This window comes from Oncorhynchus kisutch, linkage group LG20, assembly GCF_002021735.2.
Source record: "Oncorhynchus kisutch isolate 150728-3 linkage group LG20, Okis_V2, whole genome shotgun sequence".
Taxonomy (NCBI): domain Eukaryota; kingdom Metazoa; phylum Chordata; class Actinopteri; order Salmoniformes; family Salmonidae; genus Oncorhynchus; species Oncorhynchus kisutch.
In genome coordinates this window covers 23,088,074-23,115,776 of record NC_034193.2, presented here as the reverse complement: position 1 = coordinate 23,115,776, position 27,703 = coordinate 23,088,074, and the positions used below count along the sequence as shown (strand labels likewise).

General features: G+C 47.0%; 1 protein-coding gene across 2 annotated transcripts in view; it reads right to left on the bottom strand.

Moving 5' to 3' along the window:
• ntn2 (netrin 2) overlaps positions 1-27,493 on the bottom strand; it is a 64,183-nt gene extending 36,690 nt beyond the window's left edge. The window contains exons 1-2 of one of the 2 annotated variants that reach the window (XM_031799842.1): positions 27,130-27,493; positions 15,495-16,669 (exon numbers count right to left, since the gene is read on the bottom strand). In XM_031799842.1, coding sequence (XP_031655702.1) covers positions 15,495-16,563 — 1,069 coding nt within the window. In that variant the 5' untranslated portion in view covers positions 16,564-16,669; positions 27,130-27,493. The remainder of the gene's footprint in view (positions 1-15,494; positions 16,670-27,129) is intronic. The other variant, XM_020454541.2, reaches the window with a different exon arrangement.
• Positions 27,494-27,703: the final 210 nt, after the last annotated feature.

The window sequence follows — 27,703 nt, the reverse complement described above, 5'->3', positions numbered from 1 at the left end:
CGTGCGTGGCCACGCAGTCGTGGGTAAACAGGGAGTACAGGAGAGGGCTCAGAACGCACCCTTGTGGGGCCCCAGTGTTGAGGATCAGAGGGGTGGAGATGTTGTTGCCTACCCTCACCACCTGGGGGCGGCCCGTCAGGAAGTCCAGTACCCAGTTGCACAGGGCGGGGTCGAGACCCAGGGTCTCAAGCTTGATGACGAGCTTGGAGGGTACTATGGTGTTGAATGCCGAGCTGTAGTCGATGAACAGCATTCTCACATAGGTATTCCTCTTGTCCAGATGGGTTAGGGCAGTGTGCAGTGTGGTTGAGATTGCATCGTCTGTGGACCTATTTGGGCGGTAAGCAAATTGGAGTGGATCTAGGGTGTCAGGTAGGGTGGAGGTGATATGGTCCTTGACTAGTCTCTCAAAGCACTTCATGATGACGGATGTGAGTGCTACGGGGCGGTAGTCGTTTAGCTCAGTTACCTTAGCTTTCTTGGGAACAGGAACAATGGTGGCCCTCTTGAAGCATGTGGGAACAGCAGACTGGTATAGGGATTGATTGAATATGTCCGTAAACACACCGGCCAGCTGGTCTGCGCATGCTCTGAGGGCGCGGCTGGGGATGCCGTCTGGGCCTGCAGCCTTGCGAGGGTTAACACGTTTAAATGTCTTACTCACCTCGGCTGCAGTGAAGGAGAGACCGCATGTTTTCGTTGCAGGCCGTGTCAGTGGCACAGTATTGTTCTCAAAGCGGGCAAAAAAGTTATTTAGTCTGCCTGGGAGCAAGACATCCTGGTCCGTGACTGGGCTGGATTTCTTCCTGTAGTCCGTGATTGACTGTAGACCCTGCCACATGCCTCTTGTGTCTGAGCCGTTGAATTGAGATTCTACTTTGTCTCTGTACTGGCGCTTAGCTTGTTTGATAGCCTTGCGGAGGGAATAGCTGCACTGTTTGTATTCGGTCATGTTACCAGACACCTTGCCCTGATTAAAAGCAGTGGTTCGCTCTTTCAGTTTCACACGAATGCTGCCATCAATCCACGGTTTCTGGTTAGGGAATGTTTTAATCGTTGCTATGGGAACGACATCTTCAACACACGTTCTAATGAACTCACACACCGAATCAGCATATTCGTCAATGTTGTTATCTGACGCAATACGAAACATCTCCCAGTCCACGTGATGGAAGCAGTCTTGGAGTGTGGAGTCAGCTTGGTCGGACCAGCGTTGGACAGACCTCAGCGTGGGAGCCTCTTGTTTTAGTTTCTGTCTGTAGGCAGGGATCAACAAAATGGAGTCGTGGTCAGCTTTTCCGAAAGGGGGGCGGGGCAGGGCCTTATATGCGTCGCGGAAGTTAGAGTAACAATGATCCAAGGTCTTTCCACCCCTGGTTGTGCAATCGATATGCTGATAAAATTTAGGGAGTCTTGTTTTCAGATTAGCCTTGTTAAAATCCCCAGCTACAATGAATGCAGCCTCCGGATAAATTGTTTCCAGTTTGCAGAGAGTTAAATAAAGTTTGTTCAGAGCCATCGATGTGTCTGCTTGGGGGGGGATATATACGGCTGTGATTATAATCGAAGAGAATTCTCTTGGCAGATAATGCGGTCTACATTTGATTGTGAGGAATTCTAAATCAGGTGAACAGAAGGATTTGAGTTCCTGTATGTTTCTTTCATCACACCATGTCACGTTGGCCATAAGGCATACGCCCCCACCCCTCTTCTTACCAGAAAGATGTTTGTTTCTGTCGGCGCGATGCGTGGAGAAACCCGTTGGCTGCACCACTTCGGATAGCGTCTCTCCGGTGAGCCACGTTTCCGTGAAGCAAAGAACATTACAGTCTCTGATGTCCCTCTGGAATGCTACCCTTGCTCGGATTTCATCAACCTTGTTGTCAAGAGACTGGACATTGGCAAGAAGAATGCTAGGGAGTGGTGCACGGTGTGCCCGTCTCCGGAGTCTGACCAGAAGACCGCCTCGTTTCCCTCTCTTTCGGAGTCGTTTTTTTGGGTCGCTGCATAGGATCCGCTCCGTTGTACTGTTTGTAAGGCAGAACACAGGATCCGCGTCGCGAAAAACATATTCTTGGTCGTACTGATGGTGAGTTGACGCTGATCTTATATTCAGTAGTTCTTCTCGACTGTATGTAATGAAACCTAAGATGACCTGGGGTACTAATGTAAGAAATAACACGTAAAAAACAAAAAACTGCATAGTTTCCTAGGAACGCGAAGCGAGGCGGCCATCTCTGTCGGCGCAATGTTGACCTAAATGACTAATGATGATAAATACAATCCACCTGTGATAAATACAATCCACCTGCGGCCATCTCTGTCGGCGCCGACAGTAAGGCCCCTCCACGCACCAGCCCTCCGGTGGCAGCCCCCCGCACCAGGCTGTCTCTCCGTCTCACCCCTACAGGTGCTCCCGCCTGTCCAGCACCATCAGTCTGCCTGGAGCCGCCAGTGCCGCCAGTCTGCCCGGAGCCGCCAGTGCCGCCAGTCAGCCAGGGGCCTCCAGTGCCGCCAGTCAGCCAGGGGCCGCCAGTGCCGCCAGTCAGCCAGGGGCCGCCAGTGCCGCCAGTCAGCCAGGGGCCGCCAGTCAGCCAGGGGCCGCCAGTCAGCCAGTGCCGCCAGTCAGCCAGGGGCCGCCAGAGCCCCTCAGCCCAGAGGCGCCAGAGCCCCTCAGCCCAGAGGCGCCAGAGCCCCTCAGCCCAGAGACGCCAGAGCCCCTCAGCCCAGAGGCGCCAGAGCCCCTCAGCCCAGAGCTGCCGCCCCTCTGTCCCGAGCAGCTGCACCTCTGTCCCGACCTGCCCCTCTGTCCCGAGCAGCTGCCCCTCTGTCCAGTGGGGTCATTGAGAGGGGTTGCCATGGTTAGAGAGCCACGAAGGCAGACAATGAGGCGGACTAAGACAATGGTGAAGTGGGGTCCGCGTCCCGCCGCCAGTGCCGCCAGTCAGCCAGGGGCCGCCAGTGCCGCCAGTCAGCCAGGGGCCGCCAGTCAGCCAGGGGCCGCCAGTCAGCCAGTGCCGCCAGTCAGCCAGGGGCCGCCAGAGCCCCTCAGCCCAGAGGCGCCAGAGCCCCTCAGCCCAGAGGCGCCAGAGCCCCTCAGCCCAGAGACGCCAGAGCCCCTCAGCCCAGAGGCGCCAGAGCCCCTCAGCCCAGAGCTGCCGCCCCTCTGTCCCGAGCAGCTGCACCTCTGTCCCGACCTGCCCCTCTGTCCCGAGCAGCTGCCCCTCTGTCCAGTGGGGTCATTGAGAGGGGTTGCCATGGTTAGAGAGCCACGAAGGCAGACAATGAGGCAGACTAAGACAATGGTGAAGTGGGGTCCGCGTCCCGCGCCAGAGCCGCCACCGCGGACAGACGCCCACCCAGACCCTCCCCTATAGGTCAAGGTTTTGCGAGTCCGCACCTTTGGGGGGGGGGGGGGGGTACTGTCACGTTCTGACCTTTATTTCCTTTGTTTTGTATTTATTTAGTATGGTCAGGGCGTGAGTTGGGTGGGCAGTCTATGTTTGTTTTTCTAGGTTTTGGGTATTTCTATGTTTCGGCCTAGTATGGTTCTCAATCAGAGGCAGGTGTCATTAGTTGTCTCTGATTGAGAATCATACTTAGGTAGTCTCTGTGTTTGCACCAGATAGGACTGTTTAGGTTTTCGCACATTTATTGTTTTGTTAGTTATTTCATGTCTAGTTCCTTTATTAAAAACATGAATAACCACCACGCTGCATTTTGGTCCGCTTCTCCTTTACCACAGAAAAACCCTTACACTTTGTACAGAGTGAGCATAGCCTTGCTATTGAGAAAGGCCGCCGTAGGCAGACATGGCTCTCAAGAGAAGACAGGCTATGTGCACACTGCCCACAAAATGAGGTGGAAACTGAGATGCACTTCCTAACCTCCTGCCCAATGTATGACCATATTAGAGACATATATTTCCCTCAGATTACACAGATCCACAAAGAATTCGAAAACAAATCCAATTTTGATAAACTCCCATATCTACTGGGTGAAATTCCACAGTGTGCCATCACAGCAGCAAGATTTGTGACCTGTTGCCACGAAAAAAGGGCAACCAGTAAAGAACAAACACCATTGTAAATACAACCCATATTTATGCTTATTTATTTTATCTTGTGTCCTTTAACCATTTGTACATTGTTAAAACACTGTATACAGTGCCTTGCGAAAGTATTCGGCCCCCTTGAACTTTGCGACCTTTTGCTACATTTCAGGCTTCAAACATAAAGATATAAAACTGTATTTTTTTGTGAAGAATCAACAACAAGTGGGACACAATCATGAAGTGGAACGACATATTGGATATTTCAAACTTTGTTAACAAATCAAAAACTGAAAAATTGGGCGTGCAAAATTATTCAGCCCCTTTACTTTCAGTGCAGCAAACTCTCTCCAGAAGTTCAGTGAGGATCTCTGAATGATCCAATGTTGACCTAAATGACTAATGATGATAAATACAATCCACCTGTGTGTAATCAAGTCTCCGTATAAATGCACCTGCACTGTGATAGTCTCAGAGGTCCGTTAAAAGCGCAGAGAGCATCATGAAGAACAAGGAACACACCAGGCAGGTCCGAGGTTTAAAGGTTTGAAGAAGTTTAATGCCGGATTTGGATACAAAAAGATTTCCCAAGCTTTAAACATCCCAAGGAGCACTGTGCAAGCGATAATATTGAAATGGAAGGAGTATCAGACCACTGCAAATCTCCAAGACCTGGCCGTCCCTCTAAACTTTCAGCTCATACAAGGAGAAGACTGATCAGAGATGCAGCCAAGAGGCCCATGATCACTCTGGATGAACTGCAGAGATCTACAGCTGAGGTGGGAGACTCTGTCCATAGGACAACAATCAGTCGTATATTGCACAAATCTGGCCTTTATGGAAGAGTGGCAAGAAGAAAGCCATTTCTTAAAGATATCCATAAAAAGTGTTGTTTAAAGTTTGCCACAAGCCACCTGGGAGACACACCAAACATGTGGAAGAATTGCTCTGGTCAGATGAAACCAAAATTGAACTTTTTGGCAACAATGCAAAATGTTATGTTTGGCGTAAAAGCAACACAGCTCATCACCCTGAACACACCATCCCCACTGTCAAACATGGTGGTGGCAGCATCATGGTTTGGGCCTGCTTTTCTTCAGCAGGGACAGGGAAGATGGTTAAAATTGATGGGAAGATTGATGGAGCCAAATACAGGACCATTCTGGAAGAAAACCTGATGGAGTCTGCAAAAGACCTGAGACTGGGATGGAGATTTGTCTTCCAACAAGACAATGATCCAAAACATAAAGCAAAATCTATAATGGAATGATTCAAAAATAAACATATCCAGGTGTTAGAATGGCCAAGTCAAAGTCCAGACCTGAATCCAATCGAGAATCTGTGGAAAGAACTGAAAACTGCTGTTCACAAATGCTCTCCATCCAACCTCACTGAGCTCGAGCTGTTTTGCAAGGAGGAATGGGAAAACATTTCAGTCTCTCGATGTGCAAAACTGATAGAGACATACCCCAAGCGACTTACAGCTGTAATCGCAGCAAAAGGTGGCGCTACAAAGTATTAACTTAAGGGGGCTGAATAATTTTGCACGCCCAATTTTTCTGTTTTTGATTTGTTAAAAAAGTTTGAAATATCCAATAAATGTCGTTCCACTTCATGATTGTGTCCCACTTGTTGTTGATTCTTCACAAAAAAATACAGTTTTATATCTTTATGTTTGAAGCCTGAAATGTGGCAAAAGGTCACAGAGAGAGAGAGAGAGAGAGAGAGAGAGAGAGATAGAGAGATAGAGAGATAGAGAGAGAGAGAGAGAGATAGAGAGATAGAGAGATAGAGAGATAGAGAGATAGAGAGATAGAGAGATAGAGAGATAGAGAGATAGAGAGATAGAGAGATAGAGAGATAGAGAGATAGATAGATAGATAGATAGATAGATAGATAGATAGATAGATAGATAGATAGATAGATAGATAGATAGATAGATAGATAGATAGATAGAGATAGATAGATAGATAGATAGATAGATAGATAGATAGATAGATAGATAGATAGATAGATAGATAGATAGATAGATAGATAGATAGATAGATAGATAGATAGATAGATAGATAGATAGATAGATAGATAGATAGATAGATAGATAGATAGGAAAGAGAGATAATGAGATGGGGAGTGAGAAAGTGAAGAATGGTACATTGAAATTGACAGAGAGTGAGAGAGGAGAGAGAAAGTTGAAGAAAGAGAGAGAGAGAAAGAGAGAGAGAGAGAGAGGGAGAGAGAGAGACAAACACAGAGAGCCACATGTGTCATTGTGGTGGCCAGACCACCATGACCTCCAACAAGCAGATCGCCTGGCCAGATGGCACAAGGAAGAAAGGCGGTATGGGGCTGAAAAACAGAGACAGAGGGAAATGATAGACAGATAGAGCATCAGATATATACTTGTCAGATATTCGGCATTAACATACAGCCCTTAAAAAGAGGTTAATCCAAAACATTTTTGTGAAATAACAAAAATAATATATACAGTATTTAACCTGTCAAGTATATATATACTAGAAGTAGAGAAGGGATTTAAAATACACGAGAGCTGTCTCTGCAGCGTTACCCATCTGCCTCCCCATCTCCCCCCCAAAACAGAGAGACACATACTAACCCCCAATGGCAGAGGATACGATATTATGACGATACTTTGGTGGCAATACGATATGTATCGCGATTCTCACAATTCTATATGTTTTGCGAGTCAATACTGGGATTTTATTGCGGTTCGAGGTTCCAAACACATTGCTCATTGCAGCAGGACAAGAGAGAGCCATGAGAAAACACGTTTTGTTCAGTCATGGAAATAAAAGTGCCGGAAAGAAATTGGCTCTCTTTTTAAAAAGAAGATGAAGAAAAAGCTATGAAGGAAAAATACTGGATTTTTTGGAGCATGTACAGCCAAAAATAATAATATTGTCAAAACGATACGATATATCTTCCAAAATAATATCACGACTTAAATAACTATCAATTCTTCCCCCCATCACTACTGGAAAACAAAAAAAATACAATTCTCAAATGGGTTCAGGTTGAATCTCTTCCTTTTTAAAACCTTTCTCCTGTATTGTGCCTAATGAACTTGACTCTGGTTGGATCTTTTCACAGCCAGTCATCAATCCCTCCTCTCACCTCAGCCGCTAAAGATAGACGTACCCCCCCACTCCCTTTGTAACATTCTGAGCCTTCAATAAACCAGTCTCTGCCCGTTCCCTTTTCATAGAGACATAGAAAGAGACATAGAAAGCCCTGTAGTAGAGAAAAGAGGAGTCTGGCAGAGGTTTGATCAGCAGTCAGAGAGAGAGAGAGAGAGAGAGAGAGAGAGAGAGAGAGAGAGAGAGAGAGAGAGAGAGAGAGAGAGAGAGAGAGAGAGAGAGAGAGAGAGAGAGAGAGAGAGAGAGAGAGAGAGAGAGAGAGAGAGAGAGTAGAACTGGGTTGGAGTGTCCCAGTGGAGCTGTTCCATAAGGAGGGGAAAAGAGAAGGAAAGAGATGAGTCTTCAGCCTGAAACCTCCAATGCTCCACATTTTAAAAAACCACTCCGCAAATATCTGTAACTGTCCAGTCCGACATCACACACACACACACACACACACACACACGCACACACACACACACACACACACACACACACACACACACACACACACACACACACACACACACACACACACACACACACACACACACACACACACACACACACAGATCAAGTATTCTAGAGTTTACTATAGACAGAGAGTATGTACACTCATACACATAGACCAGATGAGTAAACTGCAAAGCGGGATCAATAAGTTAGCCATAGCCAGCTAACTTTGAGAAACACGCAGCTAAACAGATGTTTTTTTGTTGTTGTCGAGTCGATTAGATGATTTTATGCCCATTTCAAGCTCGTCTTTTCTAGAAAATGTTGACCACCAGTTAGCTGCCCGACTCAGGTATAGCCCTCAAAATTCAGTTGGTGATACAGTAACCGAAAAAGGTTGGGAATAGCTGGGATAGGCTATGGAGACACCGCCATCCAAAACACGGATGAAACGGGCTCGACAGCAAAGGCAGATAGATCTACGTTTTTCAGACGGATAGACAGATATGCTCTGCTCTCCACATACCCACAGATTCTCCTGCCACGATGAACAATGGCTAGGAGCCCAAACCCACATATTTTTACAGGAACACTTTAAAAGGAAGACTCCACAGAGACCTCAAACAGAAAAAACTGTTATTAGAAATAATGGTACATTTTATGACATTAGGAGGAAAAAAAGTTTTAAAACCCAACCTCAGCATAAAATAGTACCCCGTGCTTAAAGAACATAACTCCCAGAGAGTCAATTCTACGCTGGGGAAGGTCAGACTTTGACAAGATTCAATTATGGCTCAGAACACCCCAATGGTGGGCACCTCTGGTTGTGATTGCTAACATATGTGGGATGGAGTGAGATGGGGGCATGGGAGTGAGGGCGGGTGGGCACGCTACCTAACTGGAGCCCCAGCCCAGCAGTTTGCCTTGGCACAGTGATGAAACGCCACATCTCAGATCACACACCCAGATTATGCGTGGCTCACACACACACACACACACACACACACACACACACACACACACACACACACACACACACACACACACACACACACTTACAAACATACAAATGCACAAATATACACACACCATACCAGTGTTTCCCCTATGATTTCTTTCAGCAGCGGTGGCAAAGTTAGCGTGGAGGGGCAGGAGACTGCGTCATTGGCCACGCCCACTACCACGCCCAGTCTCCTGCCGTAAATGTAAGAGGCCCTCCTCTTGGCCATAGATAATTTTTTGGGCAGTTTTAAAGCTAATTTCCTGCAATTCTACACATTTTGCCATGGCTTATGCCATGTTCTTATCCTATCTGAGTGGCTCAAACATTATAACAAAATCAATGGGGGCCCACGCCGTGACATTTTTTACATTTCTAATTCTCCCTGACAGTCTAGTTTTTATTCTGGTGGTTGTTAGTATTTAAAACTATATATAACTCCATTATCTTTTCTACATACCTGGTTTTAGTTGTTTAAGTTCACACTGAAAACGTTTTGCCATCCTGAAAAATGTATTTTGGGGAGTGGCAGCCCACCGCTGCTAAATTAATATAGGGGAAACCCTGCATCACGACGCAGGCATTTACAGAAGGTTCCCAGGATTTCAACATTCCTCTGCTTAATGTTGTGGATATTTTGGTCTTAAAACAATGTTTTTTTGTGTTTTAGTGTCTTTTCGTGCTGCCAGAAAACCCAAATGGGTGGCTAAATAGAAAAAGAAACACTAAGCAAACTGAAATGAATCAGACACAGCCAATCAACAATGGAAACCAATCCTATTGGCTTAGCCAAAGCTGTAAAAGCAAGACGAAAACTACTAACAAACCAAGACATTGCGATATTGCATACGTCTCCAAAAAATCTATCACTAATGATAAGGAAAACCAAGCCCTTACATGATGCCCCAATCATGATACACACACAAGCCTTAGCCCTGATCGTGGCTCACGCTAACCACCCTAAAGGCACCATTTCATAGGGCTGTTGATTTTAGAACAACATTCCTCGCCCGTGTAATTTATTTGAAAGCACAGGAGGTTTCGTTTTTGACCCCCCCCCCCCTCACGCTGTAAGTAATTGAAGTGTCGGGTCCCTGCGAGCCCTGGGCGACAGCAGAGGAGGGGTTTGCAGTCAATTAGTGAAAGCAGGAACATGGCAACATACATGTAACAACACAGGTCGAGGCACTCAAGGAAATCCAACAGTGTCTGTGCTTCTGACACACACATAAGTTATTCAATTTAATGCGTTATGATATTCAAATTCTATATGACCTTGCAACCCGAACCGATGTGTGCGTGTGTGAGAATGAAGTAATTTTATGATTTGGTGCCTAAATGTGGTGTGATGAATATGTTGTAGAGAAGGAGAGGAGAGGTGACCTCTCACTGCCCTTGCTAGAAGCTGTGGAAGGGTGGGGAGGGGGGGGGGGTCGCATGGCTGTGAAAAGATGGAGCGTTGCTTTGAAATTATAATCAGCATCGCGTAACCATCTGCCCCATGTCAGACAGAGAGAGAGAGAGAGAGAGAGAGAGAGAGAGAGAGAGAGAGAGAGAGAGAGAGAGAGAGAGAATGAGAAACAGAGATAGAGGGAGTGAGATGGGTGAGAGAGGGAGAATGAGGAACAGAGATAGAGAGAGGGAGAGAGAGATAAAAGGAATAGATAGTTGGACGTTTTTGGCATTTGGGGCTCTTGTGTCCTTCAGTGTTTCCAGAGTTCCACACAGATCTGTGTGCTTAGGTCTTACAGCTCTGTCCCAGACGATGTGATGTGTGTGCGCTGGGTCTGGGTCTGCCAGAGGTAGAGCCCAACCAGACACTCACACACACACCCTCCTGGACCGCCCTGTTTTCTCCAGCAACCCATCTGTCAACGCCCCCCTAATTCTTGCTAATAGTTTCCAAAAAAACAGAGGTCTACTAAAAATACTGAGCCCCCTCAAAGGCAGAAGGAGTCTGGCAATGGAACTTCAAAAAAGTCTCTCCTCCATCTCTCCCTTCTCTCTCTATAGAATTCCTATTTCCAAATCAAGCTTGCCTCATTAGCATGGCAGACATTATCTAATATTGACCTAGAATAGATCATTGTATATGTATGATATAAGACGTTCAATAATTCAAAGAGGAATTGTTCTGGACAGACTACATGGATTTAGTCTGTCCAGAACAATGGATGTATCAGTGGAGGCTGCGTAGGGGAGAACGGAACAGAGCAAATGGAATGGCATCAAACACCTAGAAACCACGTGTTTGATCCGTGCTGCATCACATCAGGCCGTGATTGGGAGTCACATAGGGCGGCGCACAATTGGCCCAGCGTTGTCTGGGTTTGGCCGGGGTAGGCCGTCATTGTAAATAAGAATTTGTTCTTAACTGACCTGCCCAGTTAAATAAAGGCTAAATGTAAAAAATGTTTTAAAAAATGTATTGGATACCATTCCATTGATTTCGCTCCAGTCATTACCACAAGCCCGTCCTCCCCAATTAAGGTGCCACCAACCTCCTGTGATGCATACTGTACGTACTGTTCACATATGTGATGCACTCTCATTATCTCAGCTGCTTTCAGACAAGTGCTAGGCACATTGTTGAAGTCATGTGCTTCATGCTCTAAGTATCCAGTCATGGCCTGTCGAGTCCATTAGAGCTGGTGGGGTCTGGCATGTACTGTGATTCCCAGTGTGGACTTCTGGATTACAGAGGGCTGAGCCTAGCAGAAGCGGGCATGGTCTGTAGACTCTAGTCTACACTAATGAGAAGGAATAGCATGAGAGAACAGGCTGGCTGGCCAAAGAGCAGACCTGGGCAGGGTAGGGCCGAGCAGGGGTGACACTGGCAGAGAGAGCCAGGACTGTATGGCCACAAAGTAATAAAATATATAGTTATGTAGTCTGACAGTCAAAAGCCACCACCGTACTTGTTAACTGTTCTGTCCGACAAAAACATTGTGATCAAAGTCAAATTAAACAGTCAACTTCATTACAAGCCGTTGCGTCACACTATAACGTGCTCTCATACCACCATATTATCTCAGTAATGATATAGCTCTGTAACTCTGTACTACCAGCATGCCATAACCATAACACCATCACCACCGTCACACCAATGCACCATTCTATCGCAGTAAGTAATCTGACACTTGTTATTCACCTGTTCCCGACCGCATTTTATCTTTTGGCTCTGAATGAGACCAAGCAGACAATTTTTCCATGACATCTCCTTTAGAAAAACAGGCCATCTCAAACTCTCCTATTTTGGCTTCGATTGCAAACTGTTATGGCTCTGGGTTTGTAAACTCGTGTCTGTGGGCAGGATTCATGGAGAGGCGGCGGGGCGGGCGGGGAGCGTGTGTGTGCTGGTTTGTGTCTGCAGACGGTTCCTGGGCCTGCCAAAAACCCAGACAGTAATCTCGGCGAAGCGCATGTCAAACATTAGCGAGACCCGTGAACAATCAAACAGGACTAGAGAGACTGCTCGGCTTGGCTCACACCACCATACAAGCTCTCGACTCAGTTCAGAACTGGGAAGGGGATTCAAAGTATCTTTTAATAATCTCAATGAATGATAATGATTAAGGCAAGAAGGTAAAAACACTAATGGGGCACGATGCACGTGTTACATAAACATGTGGACTAAGTCCTGTGTTCTCTTCAGTAACACAGCTGTGCTGGTTTCAAATGGTATGAATGGATTTTTTTTTTTGTTGAATATAATATACAATATAATATACACTGAGTATACAAAACATTAAGAACAGTCTCTTTCCATGACAGACTGACCAGGTGAATCCAGGTGAAAGCTATGATCCCTTATCGATGTCACTTGTTGGCTGCAACTCAATATTAGGAAGGTGTTCCTAATGTTTGGTATACTCAGTGCATATTTTTGTTAGAATAAAATAAAACATATACCCCCCCCCCAGGGGAATCTCCCCGTCAGCTTAACCTTGTCATCACCCCACAGGGGATCATGACCTCAGCCCGCCCCTCAAAAAACACTCCCGGAGCCCCATAGCCCTGCGACCCAGAGAAGGGCTCCGGTGACACCTGGGGACCCCGGCTTCTCCAAAGCGTGCCAATCTCACACCCTCTCCCAGATACACACACCTCGGCCCGGCGCCACAGACGGCTGCTGCTGCTGACGCGGTGGTGTCCTACAGGGCTCGTTTGTGCGGCCCGCTGCTTTCTGCAGCGCCAGAAAGGAAAAAGCCAGCCGAGGACCAACAAAGGGAGGGGACACTCTTAAGAATGAGCTTCAGTGTGCCGTGGGGACGTCTTTTTTTAAACGTAGTCCAGCACACTTTTGAGGACATTTTGGAACCAGCACTGTGGCGGGGTCATTCTAGAATGAGCCCTAAAGGGCCTTTTGGAACATTGTAATTAGGGACATGTGGGTTTGGCATCCCCTCTGATCTGTGATCAGGTATAGCGTGCAACATGCATTAGGTTTTTACTGCCCTGTATCAGCGCTGGGATGAGGTCATCAGTGTTGGCCGCGGCGCACATGGCATTTAGTCCAAGAGTAATGGACGGAGGTGACATATCAATCCCACTGAGGAGGGATCTACGGGAAGCAGGTGGAACGTTTCCCAAACAGGAGAGGGGTGGGGAGAGGGGAAGAGCGAGGGAGTTACGGGATAGAGTCGGGTGTGGGGGCGGTGGTAAAGGTTGAGAGTAAGTCAAGCGAGTAAGAGTGTAGGAGAAGGAGCTGGACAACGGGGCGCAGAGAAAGCGAGACAGTGAGAGCGTGAGAGGTGGAGATTTGGGGGAAGTTAGAGAACATAATCAAGGGTAGGAATGGAGGGTGCTGGGGTATGAGGCGGGTGTGACTATAAGGGCACAGGGTTGAGGGTCTGAGGGGGGGGGGGGTTGTCAGTGAGGGGGGAAATAGAAACAGACCCGCTCCTTGGACCAGCACTGCAATGGCCCCAGCTATGTTCCTCTGGCCCTGTCACTCTCTTTTAAGCAGATCTGGCACTGCTCAATGCTAAATATGATTTCAGGCCAGCAGCGCTGGCAATTACAACATGTTAGAAAAATATACACTGTTTTTCAATGTTTTACTCCTGTTTTTTTTTTTACTCGCCTGTAATTGTATTTAGTTACGGGGAAGGTAAAACGTGGGACAGTGGCTTCTAATACGGTGTTATTTTCCAATGGCTACACATTTTTATGACAAGCAGAATTGACCTGAATTGGGTTCCACCTCCGCCCGTTTTTTAAAGTATCACTACTGACAAGCAGTAACCGAATTTGACATATTAAAAAAAATCTGTGTTCACTTTATCATAAAACGCAGTAATCCCATAAAAAGGTAATCTGCTAAAATTACTGCAATTTCACTTGCCAAGCTTTCAGAGAGTGTCTGGATGGTTCTTTTTTGAATACATGTCTTGAAGTAATGGCAATCACTGCCAAATTACATTCTTGGATGACTTAGATGCCGTGGTGTGCCAACAACTCAAACTGTTGTCATTCGCTGTTTAGACTTGTTCGTGAGGGGGCGTGTTTACTTCAGAGGGGAGCCCAGAAAACATCAAGTTGGGTTGAGTGTTCAGGAGTCCTGTATATAGAGCTAATAAAACAGAGATCACAAATACTGCTGCTGCATTTCGGTGTACTGTAAATCTGTTGGGCAATGTAGGGTTGGGGATGGGTTGCATTTGGCATTGGCCACCGGAACATTCCACCCTCATCTTCAACTGTGTCAACAGCAGGTCATCCTGTGTATTCAGGCAGCACACACATCTAGCCTTACTATTGTCAAAATCTTATTTTAACTTTACCTGCAATGCTCAGACCATTACAGCAACCTCAGATAGAACACAGATTGAGCATTAATCAAACTCTTTAATATAGCTTCAGGGAAAGAGCTGTTGAAATTAGAGAGAAAATGGGGGATTATAATTAATAATACCGAAAATGACTAATTCGGTTTTAAGCTGAATCTACCCAGTAACACCACCATGTGCTGTTTTCAAATATAAGTTAACGTTACCCAAGTTTTGTCCATATTTAAAGGGGGAAAATGATATGCTACTTGTCGCATAAAGGAACTGCCACCTGTATTTCAACAATTTACTCATTATTCACAGGCGTTTGGGAGGATAATGTGGCGAAGGAGGCGAGAGAGAGAGAGACACACAGAATCCCAGACAGACGTGTGTTTGTGTTGGGCCCGCCTCGCCTCACAAGCCCACTGATGGGTGGGTGTGCAACAGGGCTCAATCCCCATCCCGCACATTCCCTCATTAGGAATTCTGAGACGCATTCAGTAGCTTGTCACTGGAAGAGAATACCTCCTTCACTCAAGGGTAGGGCGGGGAGAGAGGGAGAGAGGGTGAGAGAGAGAGAGCGAGAGCGAGAGAGAGTTGGAGAGATAGAGGGGGTGCCTGGATATAGAAAGATAAGTAACGGAGTAGACCCTGCTCAAAAAATGTCATGGTCCTTTCAACATGGTGGCCATTGAATTGATGAGTATTCTCATATTTCTATAATGAGTGATTTGTACTGCTCAAAAAAACAAAGTTGCAGGACACAAATACATGGTAAATCCACTACACAGATCATCAAGCACCTTCCTCTGTTCAAAAACTGCATGAGGACTGAAGAATTCCAATCCATGCTGACACAAACATTTCAAGAATCTGTGTGTGTGTGTGTGTGTGTGTATGTATGAATTGTCTAACATTGCCATATTAAATAATCCATTTCTAGTTATGAGGTTTGATTGAATGAATGAATCTACACATTCAACAATGCAAATGCAAAGAGAGTAAAAAATGGTTGAAATTAGCAAAATTGAAAAGAACAGAATCAAAACTGATAGAAAATGCTGATTAGAGCAATGACTCACGTAGACACTCGTTGGCCTCGCGAGCGCTGGCCCTTTGCCATGGCCGGTCGTAGTGAAAGGGCTTGCAGCGGTCGCACTCGGGCCCCTCCGTGTTGTGCTTGCAGTCGCACACCAGCTTGCCCTCCTTGTCTTTGAGGCAGCGTGAAGCGTGCCCGTTGCACTTACACCTCCCGCCCACCTGGAAGTCCCCCACCGCGTAGAAGTATGCCGGCAGAGACGTGGACGGTACCATTGGGTCTTCATCAATCCGGCCTCCCCCGCCTATCCCCACTCCTCCTGCCCCTAGCTCACGTGGCAGCTGGGGCCGGCTGAAAACTACACGGATGTCAGTGACTGTCACCCAGTCCTGGAGCACAGGGCTGTTGTCAAAGTCCTTCCCGGAGGGCCGCCCGTCCAGAGTGCTGAAGGCAATGAGCCCCCCGGATAGAGGGTAGAGGTCGGTGTGGCCATCGGTGCACAGGCCCTCCTGCTCGTTCTGCTTGGTGATGGCCGCCTTGTTGGGCCGGTTGTACATGCGCCGACACTGGGACGAGTAGTACTGGTAAGGCGTCCAGCTCTTGCCATAGTCCATGCTCTTGTAGATGGCCAGTGACTCAGGGCGGGGCGAGCAGAACTGCAGGCTGACGTAGGTGATCTCAAACTTCTTGCCCAGCGACAGGGTGAGGGTGACGTTGTGCGGCGAGGTGTGCAGGTTCTCCGATTGCCAGCAGGTGAGGTTGTGGGCCGAGTTGAGGTCAGTGAGGTAGGAGGGCGGATGGGCACGCCGCGGGTCCGCCGCGTCGCAGATCTGGCAGGTGCGCACTGAGGGCCGCTCATCACCGCGCTCCACCACACTACAAGAGCGGGACGGCGTCGGCCGGCCGCACACACTGGACACGGCCACCTCCTTGCCAAAGGCGGCGTTGATGAACTCGGGGATACAGCGGCGGGCAGCGCCCGCGTCGTCATAGCATGGGTCTGGGGGTGTCTGCTGCCCAGCGAAGGGATTGGCAGCACCGTTAGGAGAGGCGGGAGAGGCGGAGCATGCCAGGAGGCAAAGCCCCAGCAGGCATCTCCAGGCTTCCCTCATCCTGCGTGTGTGTGTGTGTGTGTCCGAGGGAGTGTATGTGTAGGTGTGAGAGGGGGAGTGGAAGGAGACCCTTCCTTTAGGGTGACCGTGACCACCGCAGCCTGTCCTGTGAAACAGAGAAACAAGAGAAAGAAAAGAGAGAGGGAGAGATAAGTGCCAGAGCTTGCCATAAAAGGATTCAAAGCAACAAACAACTTTTTTGACCTCTGCTTATTGATGAAAATATTCACAGTTCAGTCATGTAGATATTCTCATGCTATTGTGGACACGTCCAAACGTCCAAAACACTTCCAGTCATCTTACTGTTGTCAATTCAACCCTACTATATCCGTAAGCTTGCTCATATGAGCTAAATATCATGTTTGTGACATGTCAAAACACCTCAGGGCCTTATAATGAGTAATGGAGTGTTTTCATTAACTAAAAGCCTGTAAAAGAGGTCGTGGGAGAGATGGGGGGTGGGGGGGAGAATGAGTGAGTGAGAGAGAGAAAGAGAGTGACCATATAAAGAGAGATCTTAGATGTTTGGGGCCGGGGCCGGAGCGACCGAGTCCTGAATTTCAATGGCGCCACTCTTTCAGCACCTCCATTCAGGTCGTGGCGAGGCACTCTGGTCGTGCTTCGGCAGCGCGCGCGGCAGAAGTCACCCCATAATCCCCCGTTCAAAATATACGGGCAGAGCCGTCAGCCACATTTGACCTTAGCCAACTCCCCAATTCAACGGTAAAAGAACACTGACCTAAAGAGGAACTAAAGACAAATAACTAGCTGTACACAGCATTGAACACAATATAGTATTTATTTCCCCACTAGGCAAGTGCAACGCTATATGCCATTTGAACATAAAACATTGGACATGTACCCAGGTACTGTAGCTATATGTGGGCTACAATGGCAACAATATGTTCTTTACAGAGGCAGATTCCTGGAAGGCTCCATTGGCAGAGCTGGCTGTAACAAAGCCATTGGTTTGGGCTGAAAGGTCTCTATAAATCTCAGACTGTCAGTGTACCTGGATGAGATCATTCAAATGGGCTCCACACCAGACAGGGGCCTCTCGTTTCCAAAGAGGGAAAGAGGGAGAGAAGGAGCGCGAGAGAGCGAGGGAATGAGAGAAAGATGTAGGGTACAGCGAGAAAGGGAGGGAGAAAAGAGATGTATACAGCCCGGGGCTTTTCCTCCCTAATCCCACCCTTATTTGCCGGAGTGTCAAGCCTGGAAGGACCCCATTTGAGACAGACAGCCGAGAGGTTGAGAAGGTGCCCCGATCGTCTTTGCAAGGAATTTATTAAGCTACAATGAAACTGTTGCCCCTCCTTTCTCCCCCCCCCCCTTCTCCTCCTCTCACTCCTCTTATTGGGCATCCCTCCCCTCCTTGGCTAAACAAAAGCCTGCATCTGCCTTGCACTTCAGTCGAAGAGGAAGGCAGACGGAGCGAGTTAAAATGAGTCGAAAAACAAAAGTTCTGTTCTTTTCTTTTTTAGGGGTTCCAAAGCTAGCAACTCTCAGAACACTGGAGAAAGAGCCCAGTCGTCCGGTAAATAGGGGTGCTCTTTTCTACTCAACTGCTTAAGCTTCTACCATTTGGCCTCTCCTCTGGCTGGAGGTGTGTGTGTGTGTGTGTGTGTGTGTGTGTGTGTGTGTGTGTGTGTGTGTGTGTGTGTGTGTGTGTGTGTGTGTGTGTGTGTGTGTGTGTGTGTGTGTGTGGTAAGAACGGAAAGAGGATCATCAAAATGTAAAGAGATAGAGATAGCGAGATAGAAAACCATTGAAATTTCTATTCCAACTTCTTTATCTATTCATTTTAACTTGGCCGCAAAACATGCATTCTTGTGCATTTCTGGGAGAGTGGTTACATATATCTCCCTAACAATGTTCTATGGGAACAAAGTAAACTATGATTTGACTTTCTCGCGAACAGTCTTTGGACCTAGAAAGGCGACACACAAATAAACAAACCAACTATTTTGCTTCCCAAACATTAACCAGTACTTAAGGCCAAATTGAAGTACGGAATGGAATGCTCTCACAGCCATCCGAGCACCTAAAAAAACCTGTCCACCTCACATCAAATAAAATTCCATGTAATGAAAAATGGAGAGTAGGAATGGAACGAGGCTGGTTCATAAATGATTTGGCAAGGAGTGCCGGGCGGAAGACTATGATCAATGGGACATGTCTGAGGGGAAAGGCTAAAGTGGGTGAGCAGGCGGGAGTACATCATTGGAGGCACTCCATCATCAAAGCCTGGCAGCCAGACCAGGCAGCCAGGTCAGGCCCACAGGAGGAGACCGCTGATGGAATTAGCAACTCATTAGCATCGCGGTCCAGCTTCCGTCAGCGCCGCGCCCGTCGGAGAGAGGGAGAGGTGAGAGATGGAGGGACAGAGAGAGAGAGAGGGAGGGGGGCTGCAGTGACTATTACAGAGACGGACAGTGAGAGAGAGGGAGCATGGTTGGAAAGGCAGAGAGGTACAAAGTGGGGTGAAAAGTGTCTGAGAGTGATAGAGCAAAACAAATAACTGAAAGAGGCAGAGAGAAGGAGGAAGGGAGGGAGGGAGGGGGGAAGAGAGAGAGATGGAAAGAGAACGAGTGACAGTGATAAGGCAGAGACATCTAAAAGGGAGAGCGAGTGAGGACAGAGATGGAGAGAAAGAAAGCGAAGGAGAGGGGGAAATGACAGAGATGGAAAGAGGGAGTAGAGGGAGGGAGATTAAAAAAAGGAGGGAGAGACAGGGGGAGACAGATTAAGGTGGAGGACGACATCGTTGGTCTGTGGCGGCCTGTGGATGACTAAATATGGTGTGGTCCACACACAGCTCTGCTCGGCCTGCCGGGAGATTCTTCCAGCGGTCTGGTGCTGTCAAGCACGTCTGGCAGAGGAGACGCATAGGTTAAACAGAGGAGGAACAGTGCCATTGCCGCTCTAATTCCACCTCAACAGTTCCCCCTGAAAAGAACACTCACTAGCTAGCTAGGCTCTATCACAACCGGCAGTGATTGAGAGTCCCATAGGGCAGCGCACAATTGGCCCAGTTTTGTCCGGGTTAGGGTTTGGCCAGGGTAGGCCTTCATTGTAAATAAGAATTTGTTCTTAACTGACTTGCCTAGTTCAATAAAGGTTAAATAAAAAACTAGCAACTCTGTGTTAGCTTTTCAAAACATGAGCTAACAGTAAAAGCATACACTACAGCTAACAACTCCAGCTAACCGCTAGTCTAGCTCTAGTCTAGCTCTGAACAAGACTGTGTCCTTGGTATGTAAACGTCACTGACCGACATTGTTCAACATGCTTGTTCTCTGTAGAATTTTGACTAGTGTGTGTGCCAATTCCACAAACTTCTCAGCCCGAGATGCCAGCGGAGAGACATAGGCTGACTTCTCCGAAACACTCGGGTAAGTTTGAGCTTCAGCAAGAAATGATCTGCTGCTCTCAGCATTGACAGAGCTTTTCCACAAGCCACAAGTTCTTCTCGACAGGGGCAGACGCTGTATCTAATTAAATGTGGTTGAAGTAGCAACAGCAGTGTGAATGTTTGTGAGGAGTAGGGAATACCACACAGAAACGCTTTGCTATTTGACTCTAACTACGGCTAACTACCAACGAGAGGCTACTTCTTACAAGAGCGCTCCGCATGTCATGTGCTAGGCTTACAGGTTCAATTGAAATCTAATCGCCTAAACACACAAACCTGCTTCAAAAGAAAACGACAGTATTTCCACCCACTTGGCTAAAGTGCCTAGTCATTCAGTAAGGACTGAAATGGCCAGTGCTTGCAATCTAACACTGCACGCGACAAGATGCTTTACTGCTTCCGAGTCCCGAGAGGTTAACCAATTTATTTCCCCAGGTTGATATATGGCTTTATGTGCATGGAATACATGACAAGTTATCAGCCGCTTGCTGATTCTGGTTCTGCAAGGTCCTGCAATGTCACAAGGAATATCAGGGTGTTTATGTGATTGGAACTGATCCAATAGGTTTTTGCCTAAGAGGTTCAATCAACAATAAGGGGGGGGGGGGGGTGATAGGAGAGAGAGGAATAGGGTGGTCCTGGCTGCGAAATTCCGGGGAGCGTTTTTTCAGCTTTCCCGTCACCAGGAGATCATCCCATGTTGAGTTGTGTCTCTTTCAAGCGCAGCTCCTCTGTCAGAGTTCACGGATTAGGAAAACAGGAGGTGCTGAGAGGCTTTATTTGGCTTGGGCGTGGGGGACCGGGGGGAGGGAGAACTAGAGGGGTGCAGGGGGAGAGGGACAGCTGATCCACCTCGTAGCCCAGTCAGGGACTCCCATGCTGGGGCAGTGTGCTGGGGGGGGTGGCCCTCTCACCACGAGGCTGAATGGATCTCCTTGGGGCTCATCCACTCAGATGACCCTGGGAGGAGGCTAGGCCGGGTGCCCCAATGTCTGTCTGTCACTGGGCCCAGTGTACAGTAATCCCTGATTGGCCTGTTAGCAGCTGTGGCAACCGTGGAGGACTTTTTAAATGTGAACAAGAGGGCACTACTGTACACTGTCTATCAGAGTCCAGTCATAACTATGGGAGATGCAGCGTATGCATTTAAATGGGTGGGGTTGATTGACTGAGCAAATCCCCTACACACACACACACACACCACACACACGCACAGGGTAAATACACGTGATTGACAGTCCACAGGCAATAGGGTATTAGTGGCACAAACCAAATCCGATGATGGAACAAGTGAACAAGAGAGCAGGAGAGGAACAGCGGCAAGAAGGGGTCAACTCTCATAGCTGAGGGTGTCATTAGCAGGGGGGTCACTGACAAATTTTGAAAAGTCTCACGCCTGCTCTGAAGCAGAAGAGAAAGTGAGAGAGAAAACGAACAAATTTGAAAATGTATGCACTAAACTGTAAAGGGAGGGAACCTCCCCCCATAGAGTCCAGCGCTGGGGGACTATCTCTGACACAAAGAGACACACAGTGTGCCACAGAAGGTGGTTTTCAGGGGCAGAGAGCAGTTTCTCTCTTTCCCTCTCCATTCTAAGAGAGCGAGAACGCCCAGGAGAGGAATGCAGCCGCTGCGGCCCAGCCTACTCTCCAGTAGTTATTAAAACAGAACCTGATCCAGAACTACTAAGAGTAGAGGAGAGGAGGCAGGTCAGGCTACTTCTCATAGATCCAGACAGGAAGCTGTACTAAGCTCGGGGTTCTCTGCGTTACACTCCACTACAAAGGGAGGAAAAAAATGCTGATATTAGGGGTATTTTCTGTTCATTCTGTGAATTTTGTGTTTTTGGTCTGTGGCGTGGAAAGGGAGGGATGTGAGACTGCAAACTTGGCGCAAGGTCGACTCATGGGTGAAACAGTGTCAGAAAAAGGTTAATTTGTTCACATCAAGATGGACAGACAGGCAAAGTACTGTACTAACACTTGCTTAGGGACAACGAACTCCAACAAATACACTAGCAAACATCAGGTAAATAGAAACAACATACACAAACACCCAGCCAAACGAGAGGAAGCCTTAAGATGCCCATATGCAAAGATCTAGGATCCGCATTCCCTTTCCAATCCTAGCCTTCACCATTAGGGGGAACAATGCATCACTGACCTTAAATCAACCTGCCGTGGGGATGAGGTTGACCCTATATGCTGATCTACCTAATTTACTCTGATGTAATGTGCGGTAGCCTATAGAGTGGCCTAACTGACTCTGTGATGTCGTGGTTCAGTACCATGGAGAGATCCCGAGAGGAAGTTTTAGGTCTCGAGTCCCTGACATCATACATGACTCACTGCTCTGGGTACAAGTACCTTATCACTGATCTAGGATGAGTTTACAGCCACCCAATCATAACCCATACCATAAGGGGGGGTGTTAGACTTAGAGGACACAAACCTGACCTTTCACCCTGCTACTAACAGACTCACACACACTAGGTTTAGAATGGCTTCCTTCTTTGAGCTTATTGAGTTTGGAGAAGAGATAGTGTGTGTGGGGGGGGGGGGGTCAAAGAACAAGAGAATTATAGAACAACTGTAACCAGAGAGAGAGAGAGAAACCAAGAGAGACCGAGAAAGAGAGAGATACAATGTAATACTGCCTTTCCAAACAATAAATTGTTGCCATCCTATAATAGGTCTACAAATCCCCCCACCCCATCTTGGTTTGAGGACATGGAGATTTTAACTGTGGAGTCTGGGAAAGAATAAGGGCTTGAGCTCATCCCTGAGTTTCATAGAACACATACCTATCATATGAAACATGTTTTATACGGGAATCAGGGAGAAATATACCTTGGCTAATGAGGAGATAGAGGCTTGTTCATTTCATAATGTGCTGGCGGTTTGGCCTTCGCCAAAAGCATTTATAGCCTGTGTCAAGCTGTGATCCGCTTTTAAAAAAAGAAATATATTTCCCCCTACATGTGTTCTCAAGATGGGACTGATGACACCCACTGCTGTGTGAGACGTCAGAGAAAAGACAGGAGACTTCCCGTCCGGATCTTCTAAATGAAGATCTCACAATATGGAGACATCAGTGACAACTCCATGTGTAAGGCCTACAGGCCTATTCCAATATACTGGGTCCGGATGACAAGCTTTAAGTGAGGATTGAGGAACCACCTTAGATGTCTTTCATACATGGCTTTTCATGGACGCTACGAGGAGTTTTCGATTTCCCATGGGGGGGGCGTGTTACCACGGTACGGTCGGACGTGGTGGTCAGAAGTGCCAGGTGAGCTGTTCCTGGATCAGAGGGAGTGGGAAGTGGTTTGTAGAGGGGGGGTTGAGGTGTGTGCTTCAAAGCCCTTTGATGGTTGGCTCTGCGGTAGGCATGCTTGCGGTTTCTCCCCGAGCCCTCCAACAGGAAAAAAGCTTTTTCCATTGTACAAGAGACTTCCCCACAGCCAGAGCTAGCTGGGCCACTTTGAACTGACGGGGGGATACCACAAATAATTTTATTAAGTGTTCAAAATGCTCTTACCGCTCACATACATACGCACACACACACACCACACACATACACACACACACACACTCACACAAACGCTCTCATTCACACATAGGCACGGGCATGCACACCACACGCACTCAGACAAACACATGCGCTCTCATTCACACACACGGAGCCCCATACATTATCAGGGGTGCCAGGGTTTTTGAAGGCAGGGGCTGAATCATCAGACAACCCACCCTTCCCCTTATCCCTCGCTCTCCACCTCTCTCCTTCTACTCCTCCCATTCTCTCCCTCCCTTTCCACACAGAGCTCAATGGTGATGTCCATTTTCCAGGCTGGAGCAGGGTAATGGTACACTGCACAGCGGTGAGTTATGGCCGGGAGGGGAGGGAAAAGAGAGACAGAGAGGGAGAGAGGCCCTCCCGGTCCACCGAGCTGGTCTGCTCCTTCATGTTGCCATGGCAGCCCCCCGGGGGCTAGAGGAAAAGAGAAGATAGCCAGGCTCTGTTTATGACAGTCACCTGCTATTTTACTGGCCCTGTTTCCCTGTGTCCCCCTAACCCCCTGTGCCCACATGCTGACTGGCTGTCATTGAGATGAGTTGGAGCTGGGGCTATGGGGCGAACACATGTGGTTGTTGTACCTTTGGGAAGGCCAGACATGCGGTGCCTGTCGACAGCGAGTGAGTTGACAACAACTCACCCCAGACCAAAGGAAGTATTGGATTCCTTCAGATAGAACTAAAACACCTGCATGCGTACACTAATGGCATTTTCTTTATTGATAATTGAGATAAAACAAGAGTTCAACCTTAAAATGATTTAGATAGCAGGGTGGTCAAAACACCCTGAGCACAAACGCACACGCACAGACCTCACACACCCTTCTGCATCTGGAGGAAATGTGTGCTGCTGACACATGCAGACTTGGCAGGGAGCGGGGAGCGGTGGGATGGAGCTTCGGAATCTCGGCCCGGGATCATCCCACGGGAAGGGGCGCGTGAGGCGTCACACTGACGAATGACGAGCAGCAGTTAAACAGGGGCGTCCGGCTTGCACCGACACCGACACACACTTATAAAAGACAGAAGAGACAGTGTTTTGTCTTCCCTCCCACCTCCAATGTAAAAGGTGAAAGGGAGATGTGGTGTGGTTGGGTGCTAAGGATGGTCACTCATCACACTGCCACCAGTCTATCTATCTATCTATCTATCCCCACACTCCATCTCCCTAGTAAAGAGTTACATTTCTGTGTGCAGAGTATCAACAGTTACAACTGAGGAAGAGCAGAGGTAGGCTCATTCTGATTCCTTGTGAAAAGCCACTTTTGAAGGCCTATGCCAAACCATTAGACACAGCATAAAAATGATGCAGTAGATTTGGGGGAAAGAGAACTACATGGGCATTCCCCTTTTGGTGCTAAAGCCAAAGATGATGAATAGGTTCAGATATGAATCAGATGAATCTGCGATACTCGGGCTCACTGGCTGTTCTTCCATAAAGGGTCAAAGTTGAGTCAAATGTGTGGACTTAGCTTAACACTCCAATCAGCTTGTTTCGTTTGTTAAGGATGACAAATGTTGATCTCTGCAAACCAACAGCTGTCTCAGGCCCACCGAAGGAAGAAAAAAAAGAGGGGGGAAAAGAACCAGCAGCATTCCTTCCCCCCTTCAAGCTGTTCAAACCAGAGAAGAAAAATATATTGGATGTGTTGACTTTACTCGTTCAGGTGGACAGAGCCAAGAGTCCCAAGGAATCCTGCCTTGAAAAGCACAGAGAAAATGATCTGCTTACGTTACAACACACACACACACACACACACACACACACACACACACACACACACACACCACCAGAAGGAGTTTATAAACCTGCTGGAGTGAGTTCCTGTGGATTAGCTTACACACCCGTGTGCCTGAGCCCTGGTGACTCCTGGCTCAACCTTTGACTGTGTGTTATTGATGGATCATAACATGATGCAATTAAATGACTATGATTAATTCACAAAAACAAGTACGGACATTCCTATATGAATAACAGTGCCGTTGTTGCATTTGACCAGACAATCCTGCTCATAAGGTTGCCACATTCCACAGTTAAAACCACATCAACGTTTTCTTTATCTGAGTGAATAACTTAAGGGTGTATCAACAACACCATCTTTCTGGATGGCTTCCAGCAATTTGCCAGGAGAATAAGGATAAGTGGGTCAAGTGGCTGACACTCTTTAATCTCTAATAGGGCCATACCTTAGCTCAATCGAAGCATTTAAGATAATGAATCTATTGCAGTTGTGGTGTAACTCTTTCTCCCAGCAGCTTGTCTGCTTTTTACTGCTAGTCTGTAATATGTAGCCTATACTCTATAGGATGTGAGAGTTGAGAAAAAGACGGGCCTCCTAATTATAATTGCGAGGTGAATAGTTTCATAGGACTCATACCTCAGTGCCATATCAGCCAAATCAGGCTTGCCAAGACAAGAAAACTTGTCAATCATTTTTGTCAATAATTTTTTTTTCAAACTTGTATTCATATAAAATAATCACATATAAAATATTTAGTTCTGACTTGTATCTCTCAACAATGTTATCCTTCAATTAATTTAATTACTGGTGGGGTTTAAACTTGCTGGTATCAGCATTGGTTCATCGGAATCCTTGGGATGTCCCTAAACTCTAACCCTAACCTTAATTTACCCGTACCCTAATTTTAACCATAATCCGTACCTAACCTTAACCTTAACCATTTCAAATGTCGACGACAATGGGGTATGGAAGTCCCAAGGATCCCAAGTAGCATGTTCCTATAAGCTTCAAGACAGAAAATATAACTTCCTAATCTTCCATTCTCGTGTTTTTCTATACGAATGCGGTGGCGTCAAAGTAAAGGGAAAATATTAGAATTGACAAACGCATTGGGAGATTTGGCATAAGGTGTCCGCTACATTCGAAAGCGGGATACGAGGAGTGCTGCTTGGTTTGGCATCTGTATTTAGCCTAGATTGGACTGATATTAAAACACATGGACTCTACCTACTACTTGCAACCTATATTAAAGTATCCGTTTAGGCTGTTTTTCTCGTTCTTTCCTTGGACCCACGGGGCAGCTGTAAACTAAGGAGAGTTCACACCGCACGCTAGATCTCGCTCACCGCGCTCTTTGATCGCCCACCTGTCCGCCTTGCCTCTCCATTTCAGTGCGCCCAGAGGTTTCCTACAAAAACGACTAACCGTAATATCACTACACTATACTTGTATTACCATAAACAATACTAATAAGTATTCATCTGAACAAATTATAGGGTGGATATTGCCCCATCATTTCAAGCGTGACATAATAACGCCTACCTTAACTTTTTCTCCTACAAAATAATAACTATAAACCGTATTGCAATAATTAAATCATGTGAATTGAATTCATAAGGAGCAAACAGTTATTAAAGATATTAATTAGACAACTGCGTAATTGACAGTGCTTTACGCATAGTGGATCAGCCTTATAATATATCAGAAGAAATCAAAAATCCCACAGTGAAATACATTTGATAAAACTTCATGAATGTGAGCTAAATAATGGAGCATATGAAGACAGACAAACATAGGCTACTGGAAATGACTGAAATTGACTTCGTAAACTCACGTGTTAAATGCGTAAAATGGACATCAAACTTGCCCAAGAGCGGTGTATTGGCGATTCTTAAAACGACAACACAGTCCAACGTTTCAGGTCCAAAACAATCAAAAATAAATGTGCATCTGTCAGAAGAAAATCTTCTTCCCAAACGCAATGGACGAGTCCCGTCTGCTCAGTCTCGAGCGTTTTGAGGACGGTACATTATACAAAGCTGTTTAGAAACAGAGGCACGTTCAGTATTCTCCAAAAGCGACAGATATCATGACCAAGGCAAGGGGGACACAGTACAGAGGTGAGACACTGCACTCGCCCGCTCCGTCCAGTACAAGTGAAAAGAGACCAATACATCCATAGGTTGAAAAGCAAGCGAGGGATAGGCTACTCCCCATTAAAATCAATTCCAGATTTTCTTAACCTTGCGCGCAAGAGCGTCTTGGATCACAGTCGCGACCGCAGAGAGAGAGAGAGAGAGAGAGAGAGAGCGAGAGAGAGAGAGAGAGAGAGAGAGAGAGAGAGAGAGAGAGAGAGAGAGAGATATATACATATTTGAATTAATGAGCAATGTGCATCTTTGCCTCAC